Below are 26,549 nucleotides of genomic sequence, written 5' to 3' on the forward strand. Positions count from 1 at the left end.
AATTAAAGTTTTTTTTAAATTAAATGATTGAATTTTAAAATGGTAGCAAAACTGTTCTATGTTTTCAGTTAACCTCCAATATTCTCTTTCCCAAAAAGAACAAATCTAAGGAGAACACAGCAGTACTTTTAGTAAGCAGGTCATTGCTGTGTATGTCTACTTTAGTACAGAAAAATATTTTAAGCCAAACACTGAAGTAAGCAAAATCAGTCTGTGTAACAGCAACTGAGTGTTCAATTCCTATTGAATGAGTCTACACTGGTAAGTATTGCACTTGTACAAGTCAACACCTAGTTTTGCTCTACTTCCACACTAGCATTGTATTGCACCAATTATGGTACAGTGTATTCTGGGAAATCTTTTTCTGCATTGGTAGGCCAAAGGCAATTGTAAGAAGAAGGGGTCAAATTCTGAATGTTGCCTAGGGAAACTCCCATAATCATACCCTGAGGGTATTACCAGAATTGAGTGATTTGTGTGTGAATTCAAGGCTCTTTTCCACCGATTTAAGGACAGATTAATGATTTCTCTCTCTAGACTAGACTGAAAAAAAACACTACTGCATCTTTTTTCCAGATCAGAAAGGCTGGTTAGTTGTTCAGATGTCTTTGGTATAATGCTGCAGTTTTACACAAAGCCTACCTCTTTCAAGCTACAACAATGCCAGTACAAAAAAGGAACTGAGAAATATAAACATGACTATAAGGAAGGGTTTTTTTAAACCAAAAATTAACTTTTTAAAAAACTAGTGAACTTACCGACGAAAGTAATAAAATCTACAAAATACTGGGGAGTGAGTTGGTTCTTCACCTTTCTTACTTCTAATGAGTCTACATTCTCTGCATTTCTGCAAATTGGGCCCTATTTCAGAGCAAGAGTCATCCTGCAAAAAGGATTCTCCCGTTTGCTTCAGCTTCTTTACTTTGCGCCAGTCTTTTAATACTGAACGAGGTATGCCAGCTGAAAAAACAACAAAAACGTAAGGCAAGAGAAATTTACAAATTATCTATATGTAGAACTCAATAGGAACAGTAAACCTTCAGCATTTCTAAAGTGAAGCTACTTTTATTTGGTGCCTAACTTTAAGCATCCAAGTTTGAAAAATTTGGCTACAAATCTAATGTTCTGTAGATAAAACTGCTGTTAACCATTAATTTTATTGCTGATTTACATATCACATATGTAAACCAAATGTACTTTTCTCTTGTATTTGGTATGTCATTTTGGTAGATATTCCACAGAAAAATGCAGCCACAACACATGATTATTCCAGGACAGTAATGAGATTCAATAACAAGGAGAGTTAAATACATATGATTACTTTAGTGCAGTTCTATTTAAAGTAACTGGAATTTAAACAATTTGTTAATTATGCACAAGGAAGAACAGAATCCAGCTCTCACACTCTCAAATGTGTTGGTTTTACAAGGCTAACAGGAGCAAAGAGCAATAAGAACTTATTTTTATCATTTAACTCGGCAGATCTGAAACTGAATACACACAGGGAGCAGATCTGTTGAGTATAATGCTGCAATTTTCACAATCACATTTCAAAGTAGAAACACAATTTAAATATACACTGCTGTTTGGCCAATCTTTCATTTTAATAACTTTTACAAGCAGTGCTCTGGTGCCGGTGTGCTCCGGAACAGTGTTCTGGCACTTTCGGGGGAAGATAGAATGGTGTTCCACTATTTCGGACAAGGGTGCGATGAAGAGGGGGGCTGCCTGCTTCCCTCTCACCCCTCCCCCCACACTTTTGAGTGGCTCTGAGTGGAGACCCAGCAGCCACTGCCTCCTCTCCAGGCCATGCCTGAGACAGAAGCATGGGCAGTCCCATGGCTGAGAACCCCTCTCTAGTACAAGATTCCAGCTGGGGCACCTGAATCCCTACCCATCATGGGAACCCATGCCAGAGTCCTGGTGCTGCAGGCTGAAAGGACAGGCCACAGCATTTCTCTGAGCACCCTGCCACAAGAGGGTAGGCAGCTGGGGGATACTGTGCAGCACCAGGGCCTTCCATGGAGACTGGGAGGTGCTGGGGGGTCCATGAGGCATGAGGAGCCTGCATTGCTGCCTGCATTGCTGTCCCAAGCATGGCCAGGAGCAGAGGTGGCAGCTGCTTGGACTTTCCTAAGAGCTGGCTAGGTGCGTGGAACGGAGGCTTCCCACTCTTCTTAGCAACCCTGTCCCTACCCCCTATATGATCAGTGCAGCTGCACCACTTTTCCCCCTCCCAGGCTGAGAAGGAGGGGAGTGCCCTTTGCCATTGTATAGGCTGAAGGGTCCTGGCAGGGGTATAGTGCCTCATCCTAATTCTCCTTCGCTGCCCGTGAGTGAGTGAACCCATAGCAGTGTCAGCAGGCTACAAGGGAGATGTTAGTTCTGGCACTTTTTTTTTTTTTTTTTTTTAGGATTCAAGCGCTGTTTAAAAATTGAATTAGTTTTATCTGCACGAAGAGATGGGGTATCTATCAGTTCAAACTGCCTTTACTCCTGAAAGTCCATATCCTGTGGAGCTGGGCAAAACTTGCACATTAGAAACTGGATGGTTCAAATGTTAGGGTGCTAACATAGGACTGCAGAAACTTGGATTCAGTTCTGTTTCCTACAGATTTCTTGTAAACTTTGACAAGTCACAGTGTCTCTGTGCCTCAGTTCCCCATCTATAAAATAGGGATAATACTACTCCCCACCTCACAGTCTTGTTGCAGAAATAAATACATTAAAGACTGTGAAGACTCAGATAATAATGTAACAGAGTCCATGTAAGTACCCAAAATGGATAGATATTAATATCAAATACTAATCTGTTAGAATGACCAATGAGGAGGAGGATGGAGATGATGACAGCAAGGAACAAGACCTACTATTGCTCAGCCTTCCCTCCCCTGAAATCACAGGAAACTGATGCTATTGAATATGTCCATATTTTAAAGCATAATACTCTGTGCTACAGGGGAAGGTAATTCTTTAAGTCCCCAGTTATCTTGCAGATAAAATACTAGATAAAATGCCAAAGGACTCTCCTGTTAAGCCATCTAATCCATGCCCTTATATTAGTACACGATTGTCCTCTACACCAAACCCATAAATGTTATCATCTCCTTACAGTAGGAGGATCATCCAGCACTAGTTGAATGTGTGACTAAATGTGAGATTCAACTTCAGGTCCTGAATTAGTAAAAATTGAGTAAGATTTAGAAAAAAACTTGAAAGTTACATTGTCTTTGATCCTCCCCTTCGTAAAAAGATTAAAATTAAAGACAAAAGAAGCAGACCAAATACTGTACCAGCACTTGATCCAGTCCACAGTATCTCCTACAGGTTGCAGAACTGGCAGCACTTAACACAAATTAAACCTCAAACAATTACAGAATCTTTCAATAATATAAGGTTGTGAAACTGAGAAGCCAAGAAATTCAGATAAAGATTAAAATCCATCCTTTGTACCAGCTTAATAAAAATCTTATGAAATGTGATTTAACGGGGGACTTTCACACTAGACCAGGGGTCGGCAACCTTTCAGCAGTGGTGTGCCAAATCTTCATTTACACACTTTAATTTAAGGCTTCGCGTGCCGGTAATACATTTTAACGCTTTTTAGAAGGTCTCTCTATAAGTCTACAATATATAACCAAACTACTGTAAAGGGTGGCCTGCTGGGACTCCAGGCCCGAAAGCAGGATGAGCAAGAGCTGGAAACCAAGATTGGCAGCTGAGGTGAGTGGAGTAGGTGGCTGGTAGGCCTGAGCAGGGCTGGAGGCCTGGACCCTGTCTGCAAGAGACCTTGCTTCCGGTTGGAGGCTGAGTGGAGCTGTGCGGTAGAGACCCCTGCTGGCAAGGGGACAGCAGCCAGAACCCCAGAGCAGTGACTGGCTCGGCCTGCCGCCACTCTGGGGTTTCTGCCCCCAGCTCCTGCCAGCCGGGGTCTCAGCCCGCTGCCAGCCTGGGGTTCCTTCCCCGCCAGGCCAGCAGCAGGTGCTGAGTTGGACCCGCGGCGGGTCCCGCAGGAGCCGGCAGCTGGCAGCGGGAACTCCAGAGTGGCAGCAGGGCTGAGCGGCTCAGCCCACGCCGTGTGCCAGGAAAAATCGGCTCGTGTGCCAACTTTGGCACGCGTGCCGTAGGTTGCCGACCCCTGCACTAGACCAATGTTGTAAGAAACTAACAATTTTTTTTCTTAAATAAGAAATAAATTAGACAATCGTAAGCAATAAGAAGATACATTTTCTTTCAAACATTTTACTTAAATAAGGTCTTTCCTGCTTCTAGACCAGTTTCTATTTCCTGCAAAGTTTAGTCGCAATCCAGTATCAGTGACAATACCACACCATCCGAGTCAAATTCCAAGTTTATTCTTCATTCCTTTAGATTGCAGAGGTGGTACTACAGTAGAGGCAGTATGCTCAGCACCCGAGGGGGGCTCTCACACTTCTCTCTAAAGTACCTTTTTTACCCCAAATGTAAAGCCACATCAACAGAGTGCCCTGAAGAAACTGTCCTTAGTCGTCTTGTCAGAGGAAGAAATAAGGTCTGGCAATAAAAATGACCCCTCAAATGGAAGCCCACCACCCCAAAAATACAGATGTTCATATTGTCTCGGACTGAAGTTTTTATTCATTTTTAAAAATTGGTATGACTGACCCAAGTGTGACTGCAAACATACTGGTGTTGACACTTTATGACAGAGCATGTGTACAACAGTTTGTTTACTTTAAATTGAGAGGCTTATGTGCATGTTCAAACCAAGAAATAGTTCGAATACATATATACATAATAAAAGATGAATTTCTCAAATTAAAACATTACAGATGGGGTTGGAATTGGTGAATCTGCAGCCCTACCAACCTCTGACACTGCCCCTTTAAGCGCTATTCTCATTCATGTACTATCATAACACAAACCCTCCATTTATTAATAGTATTGTAATTCACAAATGTCCATCTATTTTCTTATCTTTTCTAATTCAGATCAACTGATATACTTACTGCTGTTGTTGCTGCTCTGTAACTTCATCTTGCTTCTTTCTTTGGCACTCCTGCTAAGAACACCATTGGGTTTTACTTCTTCCTCTGTATCACCCTTTTTCTTTTGCAAATCATTTTGTTTCTTTTTGTAAGTTGGCTTAGGCTGCCGTTTAGTCCTTTGCTCTGACTTGCTCTCACTTTCATCAGAGTCTCCACATTCAGAGCCAGATTCGTAAGTCCTTTTTGTTTTTCTTCTTGTGTGTTTATCTTCTTTCACAAATTTATCTGCTAGGACTGTACTTTCTATGTTATTTTGTAAATCACTAGATGTAGAAGCTATTAAATTGACAGTACATGGCTTAATAATTTCTGATACATTGTTCCCTGAATTCTCTTTTTTATTAGTGTTTTTATCTTCTTCTGAATGTCTAGTAAGCCAAGCCTTTTTCAGTTTTGTGTGGTAGTTCGGCTGACTTGTCTGGGAAGCTTGCCCATTGCCTACACAGTTGGCTTTGTTTATTGTATTGCAGACGATAGTACTGTCTAGGGAAATGGAGGCTGGAAATGTCTGATTTTTCACAGCATTGGACTCAGTTTCACTGGCATTACTATTTTTAAACTGAGCTGCAGCCAATGCTGCCTTGTGCTTTTTCAAATGGATAAAATCAGTTGGGCCAGAAAATCCAGAGTTGGGCTGAATGGCACTTCCTGTCTTGCCACTGGCTGGTGTAACTGGAGCTGTGGTACTGACCTTGTTTTCTTGTGTCTGTGCCACTACCTGACTTACTGTTCTAGAGGAGGTACATTCCAGTGGTGTGCAAGCCAAAACTGTGTTTGATAAAGAATATGTCACTTCTGAACTACCCCAGCTTGAAACACTAGTAGTTGTGGCTGCAGATGTGGTTACATCTGTTTTGGTACTGCACATTATAGTTGTGGTAGGTGTGACAGAACTGGGAATGCTGCCTTGTGAGACAGCTGGAAAGTTCTTTTCATAATGTGTGTGTGTAGTGTCTGAGTTCATATTTGGCAGAATTATTCTTCCAGTGTCTCTGGCTTCCGCTGGTTTTAGGCAATCTGTTTGATTTGTCCCAGTTGAAGATCTTTCATTAACTCGATCTTTGGAAGCTGACTGCATTACTGGCATACTATCGTATTTTGTACTAGAAGGTGGACGTACAATGACGGATGCTGTGGCAGATTGCGATTTTCCACTGGTTCGCTCAACCTGCCATTCAACTTTTTCATTGTTTGAGACATTATTAGATTTCCAAATATCTGATAAATTCTGCTCAGAAGCGCTCTTGTACATTGTTTGCGCTTCCTTAGGTTCAGGTACTAAAGTTGGTGGTTTTTGTAATTCTTGGGTTTTGCCACCAGCATTAACTGGCTGCACTGGCGTTAGGGTTGGAGGTGAAAGGCTGCTATAGCTGCTTTCCTTTCTCTCCAGGTTTTGATGAACTGGAGGGTGAAACACTGGTGCTCTGTGTAAAGCAGGCATACTTCGGAGCGTATTTGAGGATGAAACTGACAACTGAGTAGGGCTTCTGCAGTCATTTCTAAAAGAATTTACAGAGTGAGATGTCATTTGATGGGAAAGTTGCTCTGTTATCTTGCTTACTGAACCTTCACCCTCTGGTTGATGCTTAATCAAAGGTGGAGGTTTTGAAAGAGATGAAATAAAAGAAGTGAGAGACTGGGAATTAGCTGCTGTTGAAGGACAACTATTCTGTTTATCGACATACAAACTTGAAACTTCCTTAGATGGGTAGGACCTTGGTGGTTCATTCACTACACTGTTTGACAAGGTGGTGAAATAGTTACTTTGCGGCAAACTCTGTGGTGCTGAATGCTTGATTTTATAAAGTTCTGACACAGAACGCTCTGGTTCTTTGTCATGTTTTACTGCATAGCTTTTGGGGCTAGAAGACAATAATGGTGTTACTCTAGAATAATTCTCTCTCTCACCCTCAAGTGCCTTGATCTTAGCAGTAAAAGGAGCAACTTCAATACTCTCTTGAAGTATCCGTCTATGTTCTTCTTTATATTTGCTTAGTCTCTCTCCTGTCTCTTGAGGTGGCTTCTGCAATTGACTCAACATTGGGTCCACAAAATGTCTGTGCAAATTACTCTCTTTTGTCTGTGTTCTGCTATGTTCCAGATCAGTCTTCACTGGTACAGTTGTAACAGAACGTAAAGGTTCAATAAATGCTTTCCTCTCCAATTCTCTGTATGAAAAAAAGTTAAAACAGATTAAATTTTGTTACAAACATACTACAAAACGCTAACAGAATTTAAGGGACCTATCCTTCAACTCAAAAAACAAAATGATCTATTAACACAAAATAAAGCTGATGAATTTCTTTATTCTGGGTAAAATTTTCAAACGCTTGTATGTGACTTAGGAACTTAAATCCCATTGAAAGTCAATGTGCCTCAGTTTGAAAATGGGATTTAGGCACCTAAGCCACTTCAGCTCTTTTGAAAATTTGACTTATTATTTGAGAGCATATTTTGTCACATTTTTACATATGCCATGTCATGCATTTTTACAAGTGAATTGGAATGAAGGTAAATGAAAACACAAGCTACTGAACTTCACAGTCTCATACTGTAAACATTAGCTTATACATCAGTTTAATGATTTAGACAATGGTGAACTTACTCTTTGTGATGATCTACTATATTTTTGGACAATGGTGGACTAGAATGTGTTGTCAATTTGAGTGGCCGATGCGGGTCTGCACTGGATGGTCTTACAGGAATGTGACTCAGTAACCCAAGACTGTCAGCTGAGGTCACAGGGGTGGGCTGATGTAACCAAGGGCTGGGAGTATTCTGTTAACAGCAACAAAATCAGACTTCAAAGTTATCACAGGAACCCAAGCACAGCATCATCAACATACCTTTTTTTAAAATCTTACCAACGAACAGAGAGTAAGTTATATACTTTCCCACTATAAATCATATCCTTTTTTTTTTCTTCAAGTTTTTGAGGCATATTTGGATAGAGTAGGGATATTTGAGTATGCCATTGACTTGGTTTATAGCATATGAAAATGTTTACATTTTCCACATGTATTCTGAGACAGATTTGATTCTCAAATACCTAGCTTGATCATTTTACTTCTACAATTTCAACTCAGGGCCTCTCTTTAAACAACAACTGGCATTTAATAGAGTATAAGTTCAATTATTAATTTGTTGAATGATTAGTGTTCAAATATTTTCTTTAAAAATAAATAAGGTTTAATATTTCTTGGGAATATCTTTCAACTGTAAATATAAAACAAATCAAAGAATAAGCATTCCCTTTTCTTACTATTTTTCTTCATGCTACAAATGATTAACTATGGATTAGCCTAGGCAACCTGCTATATTTAGCCGAATTGCTTTACACAACTCAATCACACAATTAGTACAGTACTATTAAAACTACAAACTATGTTAAGGAAATCTTAAGGTTGCGTAGCTAAGTATTCAAAAGTTAGGAAATACAAAATTTAAGTGTGACTATACAATTTTAACTCTACCTCCTTGCTTGAATGTATTATGATAATCTTTATTTGAAAACTAGTGTAGGCTGTTTTAAATGAAGTGGATAACTTATGTAAAATCAATGATGACGTGTTACCTTAGAGACAGAAGCGTCTATGATGTTGTAATTAACAATTGTATCATAATGCACACAAGTGAGTAAATTTGCATGTGAAACCTTAAGTCTCACTTCCTGACTTCTGAGCACTTCACTATGAAACCCAAAAGATGCTTTAACATAGTAAAGTTTTTGAGGAAATCAAAAAAGGTTGCTGGGACCTAATTTCCCTGTAAGCTGCGCAATTGCGAAGCAGCCTATTTAGCACCACACAGACGCTCAGGGAACCCACCTGGGGACCTGCCCTGGCCGGGGGGGAGGAGCACCTCTCCCCTGGCCACAACCTAGCCCAGCCCCCAACCTGCTGCAACCGGGGGAGGCGCGGCCCGAACCCAGCCGCAGCCAGGGCACCCCCTCTCCCAGCCCCAACTCTGCCGCAGCCAGGGCATCCAAACCGACCGCGGCACCCCTCCCCAAATTCTGCTGCAGCCCGGACCTTCTGTGGCCGGGGCACCCCTCCCCTAGCCCGAACCTGCCATGGCACCTTTCCCCCAGCCCGGTCCTGCCAGGGCCGGGCCCCTATCTTGTGGCCCCAGTCCTGGAGCTGCTGCGCCAGGTAGAGGTGCCTCTCCCCCACTCCTAAGCCCAGATGCTGCTGTGTGGAGACTGAGCTGGAGGAGTCCTCTCTCTCCATCATAGCCCCAGAGCACCCTACTGTACTCCAAACCCTTCATCCCTGGCCGCACCCACAGTTGGAGCCCGCACCCCCTGCACCCAACCGTCTGCCCCAGCCCTGAGCCCCTCATCCCCGGCCCCACCCCATCACATCACCTCCATATTGGTGCACATAACAAAATTCATTCCGTGCATGGGTGGGGAAAATTAGAGGGAACACTGGCTTGGGCTGTAACTGAAGACAACAGTCAGCACAAAATAATTGCTGTATATCAATATAATTAAGAAACTGAATACTTGCAGAACAACAGACTTCAGAGGCCTAAGTGAAATGAGTTTATTTTTCCACACCTTCATAGGGGGAGGGATAGCTCAGTGGTTTGAGCATTGGCCTGCTAAACCCAAGGTTGTAAGTTCAATCCTTGAGGGGGCCACTTAGGGATCTGGGGCAAAATCAGTACTTGGTCCTGCTAGTGAAGGCAGGGGGCTGGACTCAATGACCTTTCAAGGTCCCTTCCAGTTCTAGGAGATGGGATATCTCCATTAATTAACACCACATTAAATTAATTATAAGTGAAGCTGATAGAGACACCTACAATTCATTTTTCAACTGCTTATGACTTAGCCAAACTTTAATCACTTGATATTTTCCAGCCAGGTGTCTGCCTCAGACTGAACTATTTGGGAAAAGGCTCGTCTACAATGGTTCAGCCATTTCTAACAATGTGTGTCAGAAAAAGGAAGATGTTTTGCCCATGTTAAAATATCCTTACACAATCACTGAGAAGCTCTAGCACAGGGGTAGGCAACCTATAGCACGCGTGCCGAAGGTGGCAAGCGAGCTGATTTTCAGTGGCACTCACAGTGCCCGGGTCCTGGCCACTGGTCCTGGGGGCTCTGCATTTTAATTTAATTTTAAATGAAGCATCTTAAACAGTTTAAAAACCTTATTTACTTTACATACAACAATAGTTTAGTTGCAAAGAATCCTGTGGCACCTTATAGACTAACAGACATATTGGAGCATGAGCTTTCATGGGTGAATACCCACTTCGTCGGATGCATAGTTTAGTTATATATTATAGACTTATAGAAAGAGACTTTCTAAAAACGTTTAAATGTATTACCGGCACGCGAAACCTTAAATTAGAGTGAATAAATGAAGACTCGGCACACCACTTCTGAAAGGTTGCCGACCCCTGCTCTAGCACCTACATGTTGTGAGGCAGGAACTTAAAATTTGGTGGGGAGGTTGCCCTAGTGTTAGGGACATGCCTTTTGCTATCCCTGTGAAAAGCAAAATTAGACTGTATTATAAGCCTCTGAAAATCAGTTTGTTCAACAGAAGTTTGATAAAGATTGGAAGCATTGCTCTCCAAAGGTTTCAACTGAACTGAGCATGCTCCTGAGCAAGCCTTTTCACGCAATTGCTACACCTGGTTGCCAGGGGACACTGTAGCATCAGTCACTGAACTGAGTAGTGATGCTGCTGAAACCATCTCAATCCTTTCTTTCTTTGCTAGCACTCAGGAAGCATGAAGGAGAAGAAATAATCAGTCTGACTCACATGCAAAGTGGTAAGAAGCAAATGAGGAGGAAGGGATGTGTCTCAATAGGAGCAAAGGGGAAGAGGGATAGAAGCCAGGAGTGTACATGGACAGGAAAAGAGGGGGACAGTGAGGAACACAGGTGGACAAAGGCCCAAGAGTTTATAACCACTGGAGCACACTTCCCTACAGAACCCGGAACTGAACCAGAGTTTCTTGAGTCTCAACATTCCTCTGCTATCTACCAAACAGCTGTGAAATCCACTGGCAAAATGAGTGTATTATCCCCTTAACAATGTAAGAACATAAGAATGGCCATACTGAGTCAGACTAATGGTCCATCTAGCCTAGTATCCTGTCTTCCAACAGCAGCCAGTGCCAGATGCTTCAGAAGCAATGAACAGAATGGGACAATTATTGAGTGATTCATCAAGTCCCAGCTTCTGGCAATGAGAGGTTGAGAGACACCAAGAACATGCGGTTGCATCCCTGACCATCTTGGCTAATAGTCGTTGATGGATAGGGTGACCAGATAGCAAGTGTAAAAAATCGGGACAAAGAGTGGGGGATAATAGGCACCTACGTAAGAAAAAGCCCCAAGTATCTGGACTGTCCTTATAAAATCGGGACATCTGGTCACCCTATTGATGGACCTATCTTCCATGAACTTATCTAATTCTTTTTCGACCCCAGTTATACTTTGGGCTTTCACAACATCCCCTGGCAGTGAGTTCCACAGGCTGACTGCGTTGTGTGAAGAAGCACTTCGTTTTGTTTGTTTTAAACCTGCTGTCTATTAATTTCACTGGGTGACCTTTTGTTCTTGTGTTATGTGAAGGTGTACACAAGAGTTCCTTATTCTCTTTTGCCACACCTGTCGTGATTTTACAGACCTCTAGCATATCTGCCCCATAATCATCTCTGTTCTAAGATGAACAATCCCAGTCTTTTTACCCTTTCCTCAAATGGAAGCTGTTTCATACCCCTAATCATTTTTGCTGCCCTTCTCTGTACTTTTTCCAACTCTAAAATATCTTTTTGGAAACGGACCAACCAGAACTGCACAGAGTATTCAAGGAGATAGCATACTATGGATTTATATAGCGGTATTATGATATTTTCTGTCTCATTATCTATCCATTTCCTAACGGTTTTTGACTACTGCTGCACATTGAGCAGATGTTTTCAGAAAACTATCCATGATGACTCCAAGATCTCATTCTTGAGTGGTACCAATGAATTTAGACCCCATCATTTTTATGTATAGTTGGGAATATGCATTACTTTGCACTGATCAATATTGAATTTAATCTGCTATGTTGCTGCCCATTCACCCAGTTTTGTGAGACACCTTTGTAACTCTTTGCAGTCAATTTTGGCCTCAACTCTCTTGAGCAATTTTGTATTATCTGCAAACTTCGCCATCTCACTGTTTACCTCCTTTTCCAGATCATTTATGAGTATGTTTAATGGCACTGGTCCCAGTACAGATCCTTGAGGGATTCCGCTATTTACCTCTCTCCACTGTGAAAACTGACCATTTATTCCTTCCCTCTTATCCCATGACTGCTTACTTTGCCTAGGAGCCTTTGGTGTGGGACCTTGTCAAAGGCTTTCTGATATATACACTATATCCAGGGCACACTATCCCTGGGAGAGATGAAGCCAAAGGCAGACTCAGAGTCTGCTCTGCAACTAATAAGGAATGAGATGCCATTCCCTGGGAGCTCAGGAGAGGCGAGAAGCCATTTTGGAACAGTCTACAGCAAGCCAGGGAAAGCCACACCGGCTGTGTGAGGGGCTGGTGATTCCCAGGTCTGCATGCAGGGTTCCCCTGAGAACTGGCCTCTGGGGACCTGAAAGCAAGATCCCTCAAACTTGACCCTTTCCCTCTCCAGGGTGACTCCCAGTTTGTAGAGTTTTGTTGGGAAAAGTTTCCTCAGCCAGGCTGAGGAACCAAATGGATTGGGGGCACTATATGTTTCTGTAGCCTCTCTAATCTCCCTGAGCATTTCACAATCACCGTCACCATCCTGGTCAGGTGGCCAGTACTATATTCCTACTGCCTCTTATTATTCAAGCATGGAATATCTATTCATAGAGATTCTATGGTACAGTTTGATTAATTTAAGATTGTTTAAAGTCCTTCTAGTATCTGGTCCCTATAGTGAATTGCTACCAGATACACCATTAACTCAAGTGGTAAAGTTTTGTGCTATGGATCTACAGGTCCTAAACTTACTGATAACCCAATATAGTTCCACATGATGAAATGTTTATATCTTCAATTTGTATTTTAAAAACTGTAGGAAGTTATGTACAACCCCTGCGCCCTCCCCGCCCCCCAACTGCTATGTTAAAAGTCAGTTAAAATTACGAAGTCAAGCACGCACAAGCTAGAAAAGGCCAGAATTAAGGTTGCCAATTCCATCTTAGTTTGGTCCCCCTGTTCATGTCCATTATGAAACAGTCATCTTACCGGAACACTCATACTTCCTATGCAGTTTTGCCAAGAGCGTATAAGAAAAAAAAACAAAAAACATTTTCATGGAAAATGGACAACTGCTGGGAAATGGGCTAACAATTATTTTTGTAACCCAGCATACTTGCACATAGGCCAGTGACCTTAAAGTACTATTAAAAGTAATAAAGAAAGAAGAAACACTTACCCTTCTTAAAGAAGCCTCAGCATTAACAGGAGTTTCTGGATGGACCCATTTAGAGGAGGGTAGACCAAGTCCTGAGTAAGCATGTGTTCCATTTGGATACTGCCAAATAATTGGATAAAGTCCTATCTGATTATATGAAGCAGAAGGATGAGCTTGTCCAAGAAGATGTGGAGATTGGTGCTGTAACATCTGCTGCTGCTGGTGTGCTAATGCCAAATGGCTTAAGCTGCTGGCATGAGCAGTCTCTAGTCGTGGATGGCCACCTAATAAGGAAGCTGTAGGCACTCCAGGTAACACTGCAGGAAGTAGATGAGGGTGATGAACAGAATGGTGAGATGCAGTACTAAGAGGATGAGTGTTAATAGCAGATAATGGAGTCTGATTTGAAGACGCAGTTAATAGATGGGGTGCACCACTTAATGCAGGATGATGGGTGTTCGGATTTAAACAGGTTCTGTGGGATGAGGAATGAAGAGGATAATTATGCTGATGTAAGTAAGGTGAAATGTGATTAGTTCCTGTTTCTTGACCAATAAGAGTGGGATCCCTGTATACTGTGAAATGTTCATTCTTGTCAATAATAAGAGGACTTTTAGTAGCTTCTAAAGCACTAACTCTAGCTGGAACTGGATGAAAACTAGACCTAGGCATATCATGCTCAGTTTTATTTGCTGACCTTGATACTCCAGTAACATGGCTGTTCTGATAACTAACCTTTGACTTCACAGTATCAGGAGATTGGGTGAGTTTAGGCTTAACATCAGGTGAAGAATTTGACTTTGTTTTAGGATGATCAACTGAAGTACTAGATTTTGACTTCATAGCATCAGGGGCTGGACTTCGTTTATGTAGTTTACCCTCTTCAGATAATGAAGCTACATTTAATGAAGACACAAATGAGCCATGCTGAACTTTTTCTTTTTCAGGATTTAAATGTTCATTTACTGTCGTTTTCATAATCCCAGACTGTATCAAATCCATTTTACCGACAACATTGCTAACCCAACTCTGATCAGTTTCTTGTTTTCTTACTTCTAGAAAATTTACATTTGTAAATTGATGTTTTAAATTGCTGCCACAAGACACTATTTTCTGAAGTGTTTGCAAACCAAAGGTACTTGCAGCATTTTCCTGGCTCTCCTCATCAGAATTGTTTTCATTAGTTGCATCAACACCACATTTTGGTGTAGGAGGCTTGGGTACAAACTGCTCACTTGTTAACAATTCCAGAGTATGCTGATTTTCTACATTGCCCTCTTGGACATTTGCATCACTGGCACTCTGACCATGAAATTTCAGCTGCTCTGCTGGATGGAGTGAATTTTTTTCTTGTAGGTCTAATTCAGCTGACTTCGGTCTTTCTGCATCTTGATGATTTTTATCTGCTTGTATTTCATCCCATGGAGACTGCCTATCTATTAGTGTCTGTTCCTCTACCCTCTCACTACTCTGGGATTTTCCTTCTTCTCCATTTATGTTTGAAGTGTTTTTGCTTTTCGACTCATTCTCTGAATTTTGCTCTGATGAAGAATCTGTTAATCTTTTATTTGAATTTTCTGAGTCACTGCTCTCAGAGTAGTCAGAGATATTGTCGGTCCTCAATCTTTTCATACTTAGTTTCTTTTCATCCTCTTCGGGTTTTCTTCTTTTATTAATAAAGTGTTTATTTTTACTTTTGGGATTTTCTGTAGAGGAGAAAGAAATTATTATTGTATTTTTAGTCAGGTACAGTTTTAAGAATTTCTCTCCCTCCCCTTTCAAAACTGCTCCTACCTCCTCGACCTATATAATCATATTTTTCTTCCTTCATCTTTTCCTCGTCAGGCATGCTGCTATCTGAGCCTTTCCTTTTATTTGGACGAGCATTCCGTTGTTGATGGTGTTGGTGAGAGTTCTGTTTTGGTGCTGCAGTTTGGGAGTTCATGGCTGGTCTGGGACTATTTGCTTGAGCACGTGTATAATGCCCCTAAATGTAATCAAATAATTAATTCACCCAACATGATCCTAATTAATCTGTTTAAATACAGATATTCAACATTTACAATAAACCAAAACATCACTTAAGTAAAAACAAAGTATATCTACGTGGGCTGTGTTGCTGTTCTGGTTGGAACGAGACCTGCGACGTGATGTGATGCCAATATTTTCACCTTTCAACAAAGAGTGAACAACATCATCTAGAAAGGTCATCTGAACCATAGAAGGATCAACATTCTGTGGTTCTAACACCTGGTTTATTAAAAGAAGAAGAAATCCATAATTAACAGATTTTAAGACATAGTCTACTCTATATTTCTTACATCAGTGTTTGTGCCAAATACATAGTTCATTTGGTACACTGAAAAAGCATCCAAAGGAAAACCCTAGTTGATCTTGACAAGCTAGCCTGCTGTAGGACTTCTCAGTGGAATGGGGAAAGCAGCAAAACCCAAGCATTACCATTTTATATTCAAGTTAACAGTTTTATTTGACCACTATTACATTGGCTCCTTTTCCCCCCAAACTGACAATGATAAACTGAAAAGCCATCAAACTCTTCTTAGAGGATGACCATTAAGCACATTTTTAAAAAAACTGAATACAATCTTGCTATAAAGAGAAGAGGAAAGTAACTGGTGAAAGAGAATGGCAAAATGCAAAGCTAGATGACAGATTGATATACAGAAACTTGCAAGTTAATTATAAAGAATTTGAACATTAAGTTAGACCTAAATTTGCATACTGACATTTGATTTTGTTGGTCACTTCAAGGAAGACAAGTCATTTACTATATTAACACTAAGTCAATACTCCCAGGTTTCTCTTGGAATACAACTCTCCATTTTGCCATGAAAATACTTGTTTTAAACTTTTAGGAATAGCAGCAACTGCAACTGAAAGCTACTATAATAAATGCTTAATATCACATTATTCAAAGAGATTTTTAACTGCTTGTGAAAAAACGGTTCTTCACCTTTGAAACTGTTGTTCTTTGAGATGTGTTCCTCATATCCATTCCAATTAGGTGTGTGCGCGCTGCGTGCACGATCGTTGGAGAATTTTCTACCCTAGCAACACCCGGTGGGTCGGCTGGGGAGCCCCCTGGAGTGATGCCTTCATGGCGCTGTGTATATACCCCAGCCGACCCAGTGCCCCTCAGTTCCTTCTTGCCGGCTACTCCGACAGTGGGGAAGGAGGGCGGGTTTGGAATGGATATGAGCAACACATCTCGAAGAACGTAACTGTTTTTCCTTCTTCGAGTGCTTGCTCATATCGATTCCAATTAGTTGACTATCCAGCCTTACCTAGGCGGTGGGGTCGGAGTGAGACATCGCTGAGTGCAGAACCGCTGATCCGAATGCAGCATCGTCTCTGGAGTGCTGTACAAGCGCATAGTGAGCGGCGAAGGTGTGAACCGATGACCAAACCGCCGCTCTACAAATGTCATGAATTGGGACATGAGCCAGGAAAGCAGTTGGAGGCGGCTTGGGCCCTCGTGGAGTGGGCGGTGAGGCGCGGCGTCGGGGCACCAGCCAAGTAGTAGCAAGCGTGGCGTGCAGCTTAGGATGGAAGACCGGGAGAAATATATCCTGGTTCACATGAAAAGCTGATACCACCTTGGGAAGAAAGGCAGTGTGGGGGCAAAGCTGCACCTTGTCTTTATGGAAGACTGTGTATGGAGGGTCAGACGTGAGCGCTCTGATTTCAGAAACACGCCTTGCTGAAGTGATGGCTACAAGGAAGGCTGTCTTCCAAGATACGTAAAGGAGTGAGCAAGTAGCCAATGGCTCGAACGGGGGCCCCGTGAGCTTGGAGAGAACCAGGTTAAGATCCCACGCTGGAACCAGTTGACGCTGCTGTGGGTATAGGTGGTCTAAGCCCTTGAAGAATATGACCACCATCAGGTGAGAGAAGACCGAGGAAGCGTATTCTCCTGGGTGGAACACCGATATAGCAGGAAGGTGCACCCTGACCTAAGATATCGCCAGGCCTTGCTGTTTTAGGGATAGGAGATATTCAAGTATAAGTGGGATCGACGCCTGCAAGGGGGGCGTAGCCCGCTGCTCGCACCAACAGGAGAAGCGCTTCCATTTGGCCAAGTAAGTGGCCTGTGTAGAGGTTTTCCTACTGCCCAACAGAACCTGCTGCACGGGATGTGAGCATCGTAGCTCCGCCCGAGTCAGCCATGCAGCATCCACGCTGTAAGGTGGAGCGATTGCAGGTTGAGGTGACAGAATCAGCCGTGGTCCTGAGAGATCAAGTCCGAGCACAATGGAAGCATGATCAGAGTCTGTACCAATAGCTCCAGGAGCGTGGTGTACCAGTTCTGTCTTGGCCAAGCTGGAGTGACTAGAATCATACGTGTCTTGTCTCTGCGTAGCTTGAGCAGGACCTTGTGGACCAGCGGAAATGGAGGGAAAGCGTAGAACAGCTGGTCCTTCCACGATAGCAGGAAAGCATCCGACAGGGAGCCTGGAGATTGCCCCTGGAGGGAGCAGAACACATGGCACTTCCTGTTGGCGCGTGAGGCAAATAGGTCGATCTGGGGAAATCCCCACCTCTGGAAGATGGAATGGATGACGTCTGAGCGAATCGACCACTCGTGCATTTGGAAAGATCTGCTGAGACGGTCCGCTAGAGTGTTCTGGACTCCAGGGAGGAACGATGCCATGAGATGTATCGAGTGGGCAATGCAGAATTCCCACAGGCGAATGGCCTCTTGGCATAGGAGAGACGACCGGGCTCCCCCTTGCTTGTTGATGTAGAACATGGCCGTGGTGTTGTCTATGAGGACTGACACGCAACAGCCATGTAGGAGACTGTGAAACACCTGTCAGGCTAGGCGCACTGCCATCAGCTCTCGAACATTGATGTGCAGAGCTAGTTGGGATACGGTCCACAGGCCCTGTGTTTGGTGCTCCCTGAGGTGAGCGCCCCAACCGAGAGATGATGCGTCAGTGACCAGGTACAGGGAGGGTTGTGGGGTGTGAAATGGCACTCCTTTGCACACCGACTTGTGGTCCAGCCACCAGTTGAGAGAGATCAAGACCGAATTCGGAACCATGCCCACCATGTTTAGGTTGTCCCGACAAGGATGGTACACCGATGACACCCAGGCCTGAAGCGGGCGGAGCCGAAGTCTGGCATGCCTGGTTACGTAAGTGCAAGAGGCCACGTGACCCAACAGGCCGAGGCACTTCCTTATCGTAGTAATCGGGAAGTCCTGGAGGCTGTGGATGATGTTTGCGATGGTCTGAAACCGAGTGTCTGGCAGAAGAGCGCGGGCGGGTCTGGAGTCTAAGACTGCCCCGATAAACTCTATTCTCTGGGTTGGCTCCAGAGTAGACTTTTCTTTGTTGAGTAAGATGCCTAACTTGTGGAATGTTTGTAGTGTTATCTGGACGTGGGATTGAAGTTGCTCCCCTGGTGTGGCCGTGCACCAGCCAGTCGTCTAGATACGGGAACACCTGTATCCTTTGTCGACAAAGGTATGCTGCCACGACGGCCAGACATTTGGTGAACACTCTCTGAGCCGTGGACAAGCCGAAGGGAAGGACGGCAAATTGGTAGTGTATGTTGTTTACTACAAATCGAAGGAAGTGCCTGTGTGGAGGGTAGATTGCTATATGAAAATATGCGTCCTTCATATCGAGGGCGGCGTACCAGTTTCCAGGATCCAGGAAAGGGATAATGGTCCCCAAGGAGACCATGCGGAACTTCAACTTTACTATGAATTTGTTGAGCCCATGTAAATCTAAAATGGGTCGAAGACCCCCTTTTGTCTTGGGGATCAGGAAGTAGCGGGAGTAAAACCCTCTGCCCCTTAACTCTGATGGAACCTCCTCTATAGCCCCCACAGAAAGGAGCACAAAAACCTCCTGTGTAAGGAGATGCTCGTGAGAAGGGTCCCTGAAGAGGGACGGGAAGGGATGGTGGGAGGGGGGGGAAAAGAAGAAAACTGGAGAGCGTATCCCCTCTCCACCGTGCAAAGAACCCAACGGTCCGAGGTTATAAAGGGACCAAGCATGGTGGAAACGGAAGAGGCGATTCCGAAATAAAGGGGATGGATCCTGGTAGTGGCTAGTACGCCATCCTCGAGCGCACCTTCAAAAATTTTGTCTAGGCCCTGAAGGTGGTCTAGGAGGGCCTTGGTTCTGACTGGGTTGGAGGCCGGACGACCTCCTTCTACCACCTCGTCCATGCCCTCTGGAGAAGTCCTGTCTTGGATGAGGAGGAGGAGGGTAGAACCTCTGTGACTGGGGCCTAAATGGCCTGCGCTGGGGTCCTGAGACATGCATTCCCAGGGAGCGCATGATGGTTCTGGAGTCCTTGAGGCTTTGCAACCGAGAGTCCGTCTTGTCCGAGAACAATCCCTGACCATCAAATGGTAGATCTTGTAGGGTCTGCTGCAGTTCTGGCAGCAACCCCGATACCTGAAGCCAGGAAATGCGTCTCATGGCTATCCCAGATGCCAGTGTTCTAGCGGCAGAGTCCGCTATGTCCAGGGAGGCCTGTAAGGAGGTCCTAGCCACCTTTTTACCTTCCTCCACTAGGGCCCCAAACTCCTCTCTCGAGTCCTGGGGGACCAACTCCTTAAATTTACCCATAGAATTCCATGAGTTGTAATCGTAACGACTCAAGAGCGCCTGTTGGTTTGCGGCTCTGAGCTGAAGACCCTCCGCTGAGTAGATCTTATGTCCAAAAAAATTGAAGCGTTTGGCGTCCTTCGATTTGGGCGCTGCCGCCTGCCGACCATGGCGCTCTCACTGAGGAGACTACTAGTGAACACGGCTAAGGGTGTGTATAGAGGTACTCATGGTCTTTAGAGGGGACAAAGTATTTCCTCTCTACCCCTCTGGCAGTGGGCGGGATGGAGGTAGGGGTTTGCCATATGGTATTAGCATTAACCTGGATCGTGCGGATGATGGGCAACGCCACCCGGGATGGGGCATCAGCGGAGAGGATGCTCACCACCGGGTCCTCCACCTCCACTATCTCCTCTGCCTGTAGGTCCATGTTCCGTGCCACCCTACGTAACAGGTCTTGGTGGGCACGGAGGTCTATCGAGGGTGGGCCCGAGGTTGTCGTGCCCGCCACTGCCTCATCTGGGGAAGATGAGGAGGATGCCTCGGGGGTAAAGGATACAGAGGTGGGTCCGGGTCCGAGGGTCTCTGATGTGCAGGATCCTCTGCACCGGGGTCTGCGGCCTGTGTGGGCGTTGGCACATGGACCTCCATACCCCCTGGGGGAGGACGGGTGATGGTGGCCTCCGGTACCCTGGGCTCAGAGTGTGCCGAGCGAGAGGCCGCTGGTGGAGCCCCTTGTGCCTGGTGATATGCCCCTGGGGTCCAGAAAGACCAACGTGCAGGGTCCTGTCTAGGGTCCTCTGCCCCGTCCTGCCAATGGCCCAGGTCGTCCGCAGCCTCACCCTGAGCAGGATAGGCTGAGCGGGAGGCCCCTTCCGAAGAGCGAGATGCAGATCTTGAGGGCCAGGGTGGTGCCGAGCGCGATTGCGGTGGCTTGTCCTGGAACAGTGCTGAGTGGTGCGAGTCCACGGGAGAGCTGTCTCTGCGCGGTGCCAGGGAGCGGAACCGGGAGCGAGAATGGTGCCGATGGCCATGATGGTACCGGGATCCAGATCTGGATCACGAAGAAGACTGTCTGTAGAATCGGTGCCAGGAGCGGCCTCTCGAACGGGATCGGTGCTCATACCGGTGACGGGAACTGCGTCGGGACTCCGAACGGTACCGATGCTCAGATCGGTGCCAAGAAGTGGACCGGTGCCGGGAGGAAGATCTGGGCCGCGAGTATGACCGGCGCCGTGATGAAGACCGGTGCCGGGACTGCAAGCGGCGTTGGGACCTGCTCCGAGACCGGGAGCGGTGCAACGAGTCCATGCTTGGAGATTGAGGGCGTATCAGGGCAGGCTTGCCCCTGGACTGCACCGTGCGGAGCAGATGCGGTGCCGCGGTCTGAGACAGCGCCGGATCCATGAGGGCAATGAGGTCCCTCGCCGTCGCAAATGTCTCCGGCGTAGACAGGAGACAGGGCTCAACCACGAGATGGGGCGGGGAGCCAGTCCACACCGGACTCAACAGCCCTACAACCGGTGCCGCAATCAACGGTGTCGATGATGCCTGTACCCTCGGGCGCTCCGAAGCCGAACGCAACTCCACCACTGGTGCGGGGGGAGCCGGTGCCTGCTGTTGTGCGGCAGTCTCCTGAGTTTTACGGGGTCTTTTATGACCCGGAGACAGGGAACTGCGCTGAGGGGCTTGCAGTGCACGTGGTGCCAAAGGAGGACAGTGCCGTGGGGCACTATCCGCGTCTCCTCGTGGTGCAGTACCTGAGGGCACCGCCGGGGCGCTGCGCACCGAGGCGTTCGGTGCCGGAACTTGGCGCGCCGAAGGAGGATCTGGGCTAAATGCCGCCTCCATAAGGAGCTGTTTAAGCCTAAAATCCCGCTCCTTTTTGGTCTTGGGCCGAAAAGCCTTGCAGAACTTACACTTGTCCATCTGGTGAGACTCCCCTAGACACTTTAGAGAAGAGTCGTGGGGGTCTCCCGTTGGCATAGGCTTAGCACAGGTCGCGCACAGTTTAAAGCCAGGAGCTTTGGGCATGAGCCCGGCTGCACGCCGGGGGGGAAGGGGAGGGTATAAAAACCCCCTTACCCCAGCTTACTATTTATGACTACTCTATAAAACTATTAGCTACGAAACTACTAATCTATAACTATACAACCAACAACTATCTACAACAAAACTAGGGAGAGTGGAGGACAGCTATGCCGTGCTCCACAGTTCCAACGACCGTCGTGGGCGGTAAGAAGGAACTGAGGGGGCGCTGGGTCGGCTAGGGTATATATCCAGCACCATGAAGGCGCCACTCCAGGGGGCTCCCCAGCTGACCCACCAGGTGTTGCTAGGGTAGAAAATTCTCCGACGATTGTACACACAGCGCGCGCACACCTAATTGGAATCAATATGAGCAAGCACTCGAAGAAAAAGTTATTACTGGAGTGATAGGAGACAAATTCGAAGCAGAGCCTATATTAAAGGCTGATTCTTGGTTCTAGATTACTTCATTTCAAGCACTTCAATAATCAGGTAATGATTATATAAGATAACCTAAAATCTTAGATGTTGGATTTATTGCTTATATGCATATTGTTTAAACACCACTTTCAGACTAATAAGAGCCATACTTGTACCCATTTGAAGAGAACAGCATAATAAATCTAACACTACCACAACACTTTAAAAAAATATCAAACATTTACGCTGGTCATAAAACTTTTCTGAGTAAGGGTCATAATATTTACCTGGTCATTCATAACAATCATAGTGCGGGTGAAGAGATCATGATGAGTAATTATACCAGTGAACCACTGGGTGGCAGAATCCTGTCTGTATACTCTCACCCTATATCCGTTTAAGGAATATGGACCTTTAAAAGGAAAATGTTACAGAAAAACACTGAGAAATTCAGCCAAAAATTTTTTTTGATCATGTAGCATTTACAATACAATGCACAGGGAATGAGTAACAAACCAGATGTGTATCTAGCACACTGGCCAGCCTGTGCATTTTACTTCTGATTCAAAAAGACATTTTGGAATGCATGGGAATGTTTAACATGATTTAGTGATTCTAAGGTCAATTATGCTAATGTTTTCAAATAACAGTTTTCTTATCTTACTAACTCTTGCTGCATCTGTAATGACAAATCATGAAAAAAACCGAACCACGAAAGGTATAAAAGAATAAGCTGAAAGGCAAGAGTGTGTCACAGCAGATTATACAAACACTGTTGAACAGGCTGGTCACATGCTTAGATGCTTTTTCAGGAGAAAATTTAGATCTCCGTGTTTGGGTTCTGCAGCTGCAAGTTTGTCCATCACTGACCACAAAGTTTACTTCCACTGAGGTAGTTCAGAAAAGCAAAGTGGCCCAACCTCTTCTAGTGGCCCCATAACAAGCCGCAAAAAGATGGAAAGAATTGTGTTCTCTTTTAAGTGAATGATTTAACGGCATATTGCAGGGAGACGAGATTCCAGATTCATAGACGGAGGCAGAAATTGTACTCATTCCTAGAGAAGGAAAAGATCTTTCCAGTTGTGTATCATACAGACCTATTTCTTAATTAATGTGGATGCTAAAACTTATGCCAAGCTGCTAGCAAAAAGACTGAGTGTCATTTTGCCCAAATAGTTTCACCTAGACCAGTCTTAGCTAATTACTGGTAGGCATCTATCTGATAATTTCAGACGAACTCTAAATTTGATCTACAATGTTAATTCTTACAATTCTTCCTGTGTGCTTCTTTCTCTGGATGCTGAGAAAGCCTTTGACCAGCTAGAGTGGGAGTACTTCAGACAGATTTTAGTAAAGTTTAGTTTTGGAAATTAGTTTTGTAGAGGCATATTGGTCCTGTATACTGATCCTTAATTCGTTGGCTAGGCAGGGTAGCTTCGGTAAAAATGAATATCCTCCCAAAGTTATTTTTGTTTCAGTGCATTACCTGTTGGTTTCTCTGACATGACATTAAAAATATGGCATGATGAGATATTAAAGTTCATATGGAGTCATAAAAGACAAAGGGTGAATTCTAAAGTTCTGTATAAGCCTATAAAAAGAGGTGCGCCAGCGTACCCTAATTTGACTTGTTATTATGCACAACAATTAAAAGATGTGATCAGCTGGATTAATGACAGACCATTCAAAGGTAAAACTTGAACATGACTGGAGCCTAAATACAACTATTTATAGTAACTGTTTCATTAAAAAGAAATGTAGGCAACAACAACAACAACAAAAATTAAAAAATCACCCATTCATCCAGAACATGTTAGCAGCTTTGGACAAATTTGTCAAATTCCTTTCACTGAGGCCCCTCATCCTTAGCTACAGTATTTTCATTAATAATTAGGAATTTATGCCTGGGAAATATCTAAGTGATTATGCATTGTGGGTAAAAGCTGAGCTTACTCAATTTAGACAGCTGTTCCTGAAACCTGATTTGAAATCATATCAAGAGATATGTAATAATGTAAAGATAAGGTTCCCATATTTACAAGTCAAACATTTTATTGTGAAATCTGAATGAAAGACAGCTCTATCTAGACCTTTCACCACATGTGAGGAGTTCATCCAGGAGCAAGCTGGAACAAAGATTTAATTTCGAAGATATGTATCATTTTGATTAAAAAAGATGTTAAGAAAACAACCCAGATGAAAAGATGAGATAGGGATTTGGACAAAGAAACTGAGCTGAATAAGTGGGTCTGTACATGTGAATGGGGATATACTTTCAGTTTGTGTGGCTCAAAGAACTTGTTTTTTGTTTTTTTGTTTTTTAAATCAACTGCTGTATACATGGCATTTGATGCCACATTTTTGCTACTAGGGAGCACTCTGTTGGAGGGGTTGCAGGAAATGGGGACCATAATCGCATATGTGGTGCTTCTGTTCAGGAATTAGATGATTTGGGGAGGAAATTATGAAAGAGATTTATCTTGTGACAAAATGCTGGCTTTGTAGAGACCCCTGATCTGCTTACTTAATGCTCCAATAAAGGACCTACATTTTGAACAGAACAATAAATTAATTTTTTTTTTATTGAAGACATTGTATTGCACATTATTGGAAAAATGTGACTTTTCCTGCTATGGAACTGTGGTACAGTAAAATAAGGACTGTCCTTGTAATGGAACAGCTTTCACACCAAGTATATGCACAAGAGAAATGCCCTAAAGTGGGAAGGTATTTAGAAATTTGGTGACACTTTTTAGTGTACTCAGAGGAAGGCTCCCCAGCCAGCAAACCAGAACTTTTTGCCAGGTTCTTTGAATATTAACCTGACCCTGAATAAGGTTGTACAATGCAGTATATTTTAACATTTTATTGTAACTTTACCTTAATTAAAAAAAAATTGTGCTCTAGTTTTAAAAAGTGTAAACTTGTTAAAGAAATCTTAAATACTGTCCTTTAAAAGTGTACGAACAGTACATGAACAAATTCAAGTCCAAAAGAAGGCTACATACACAACATAGATGAGACAGCTCAGCATCGTCAGCCTAAAGCATTAAAAATCACGAGACTTGCCTTCTGCTTTCTGAGATTGTAGGGTTCATGTTTTCAGTCGTTTTCCCACAATCATGAGCATTAGAAACGTGCTCCACTCACTTTCATTATCTCTGGGCGGGTCTACACTTAAAATGCTGTAGTAGTGCAGCTGCGTGCTGCTGTTTTGCTTCAGTGAAGACCCTACTATGCCGACAGGAGAGCTTCTCCCATTGGCATATTTAATCCACGTCTGCGAGAGACGGTAGATGTGTCAACAGGAAAAGCTTTCCCGTCGACACAGTTGTCTACTGCGTCGGTTAGGTCGGTACAACTGCGTCGCTCAGGGGTGTGTATTTTTCACACCCGAGTGACCTAGTTATACCAATGTAGGTTTATAGTCTATACCTAGCCCCTCTCTCTCATCACTACAGTTTCTGAATGCGTCACAAACATTAATTTACATTCTACAATGCCTCTGACAGAGGAAGGGGTGGTTTTAACCCTATTTTGCAGCTAGGGAGTTGAGGCACGAAGATAAGGATCAAATGTTTCCACAATTTTGGGAGCTCAATTTGAGACTTCTAGGACCTGATTTTTAAAAATACTTAGCATTATATTGCACTTGGTATGTTCAAAGCACAGCTCCTATTGACTTCAGTTGCAGCTGTGATTTGCACTTCTGCAAATCAGACCTCAGGGTCCCAAGTTGGATATCCAGAAAATGAGAAACACAGTTAGTGGGCACCTGTGGAAAAAGTCTGATTTAAGTGATTTGCTAAATATCACATAGGAACTTTGTGTCAGAAACAGGGATAGTATTTCCCCAAGGCAGCTTTCAAGTGCCTTAACCATGAGACCATTCGTTCTCTTTCTGCAACCCATTGCCTCATTCACTACACACCTTCCAAATTCTGCAGCCAACAGAACAGGGATCCTATAGGCAATAGTATCCTTCACTACACAACCTTGATTCACCCCCAAAGCAGTTCCATGTTGTGCACTGAATGTAGAAGGGGTCCAATGGAAAAAATAGTATGCCATCATGCAATTAA

The 26,549-nt window shown here is 44.0% G+C and overlaps 1 protein-coding gene across 3 annotated transcripts in view; it reads right to left on the minus strand.

Moving 5' to 3' along the window:
- Positions 1–26,549, minus strand: part of JMJD1C (jumonji domain containing 1C) — a 340,195-nt gene that overhangs the window by 46,305 nt on the left and 267,341 nt on the right. For all 3 annotated transcript variants that reach the window (XM_054033944.1, XM_054033946.1, XM_054033947.1), the window contains 7 exons: positions 22,755–22,879; positions 15,539–15,682; positions 15,227–15,419; positions 13,454–15,138; positions 7,633–7,805; positions 4,989–7,195; positions 759–960 (listed from right to left, as the gene is read on the minus strand). In XM_054033944.1, the coding sequence (XP_053889919.1) occupies positions 759–960; positions 4,989–7,195; positions 7,633–7,805; positions 13,454–15,138; positions 15,227–15,419; positions 15,539–15,682; positions 22,755–22,879 (4,729 nt within the window). The remainder of the gene's footprint in view (positions 1–758; positions 961–4,988; positions 7,196–7,632; positions 7,806–13,453; positions 15,139–15,226; positions 15,420–15,538; positions 15,683–22,754; positions 22,880–26,549) is intronic.

The sequence above is a fragment of the Malaclemys terrapin genome, chromosome 7, assembly GCF_027887155.1.
Source record: "Malaclemys terrapin pileata isolate rMalTer1 chromosome 7, rMalTer1.hap1, whole genome shotgun sequence".
NCBI lineage: Eukaryota > Metazoa > Chordata > Testudines > Emydidae > Malaclemys > Malaclemys terrapin.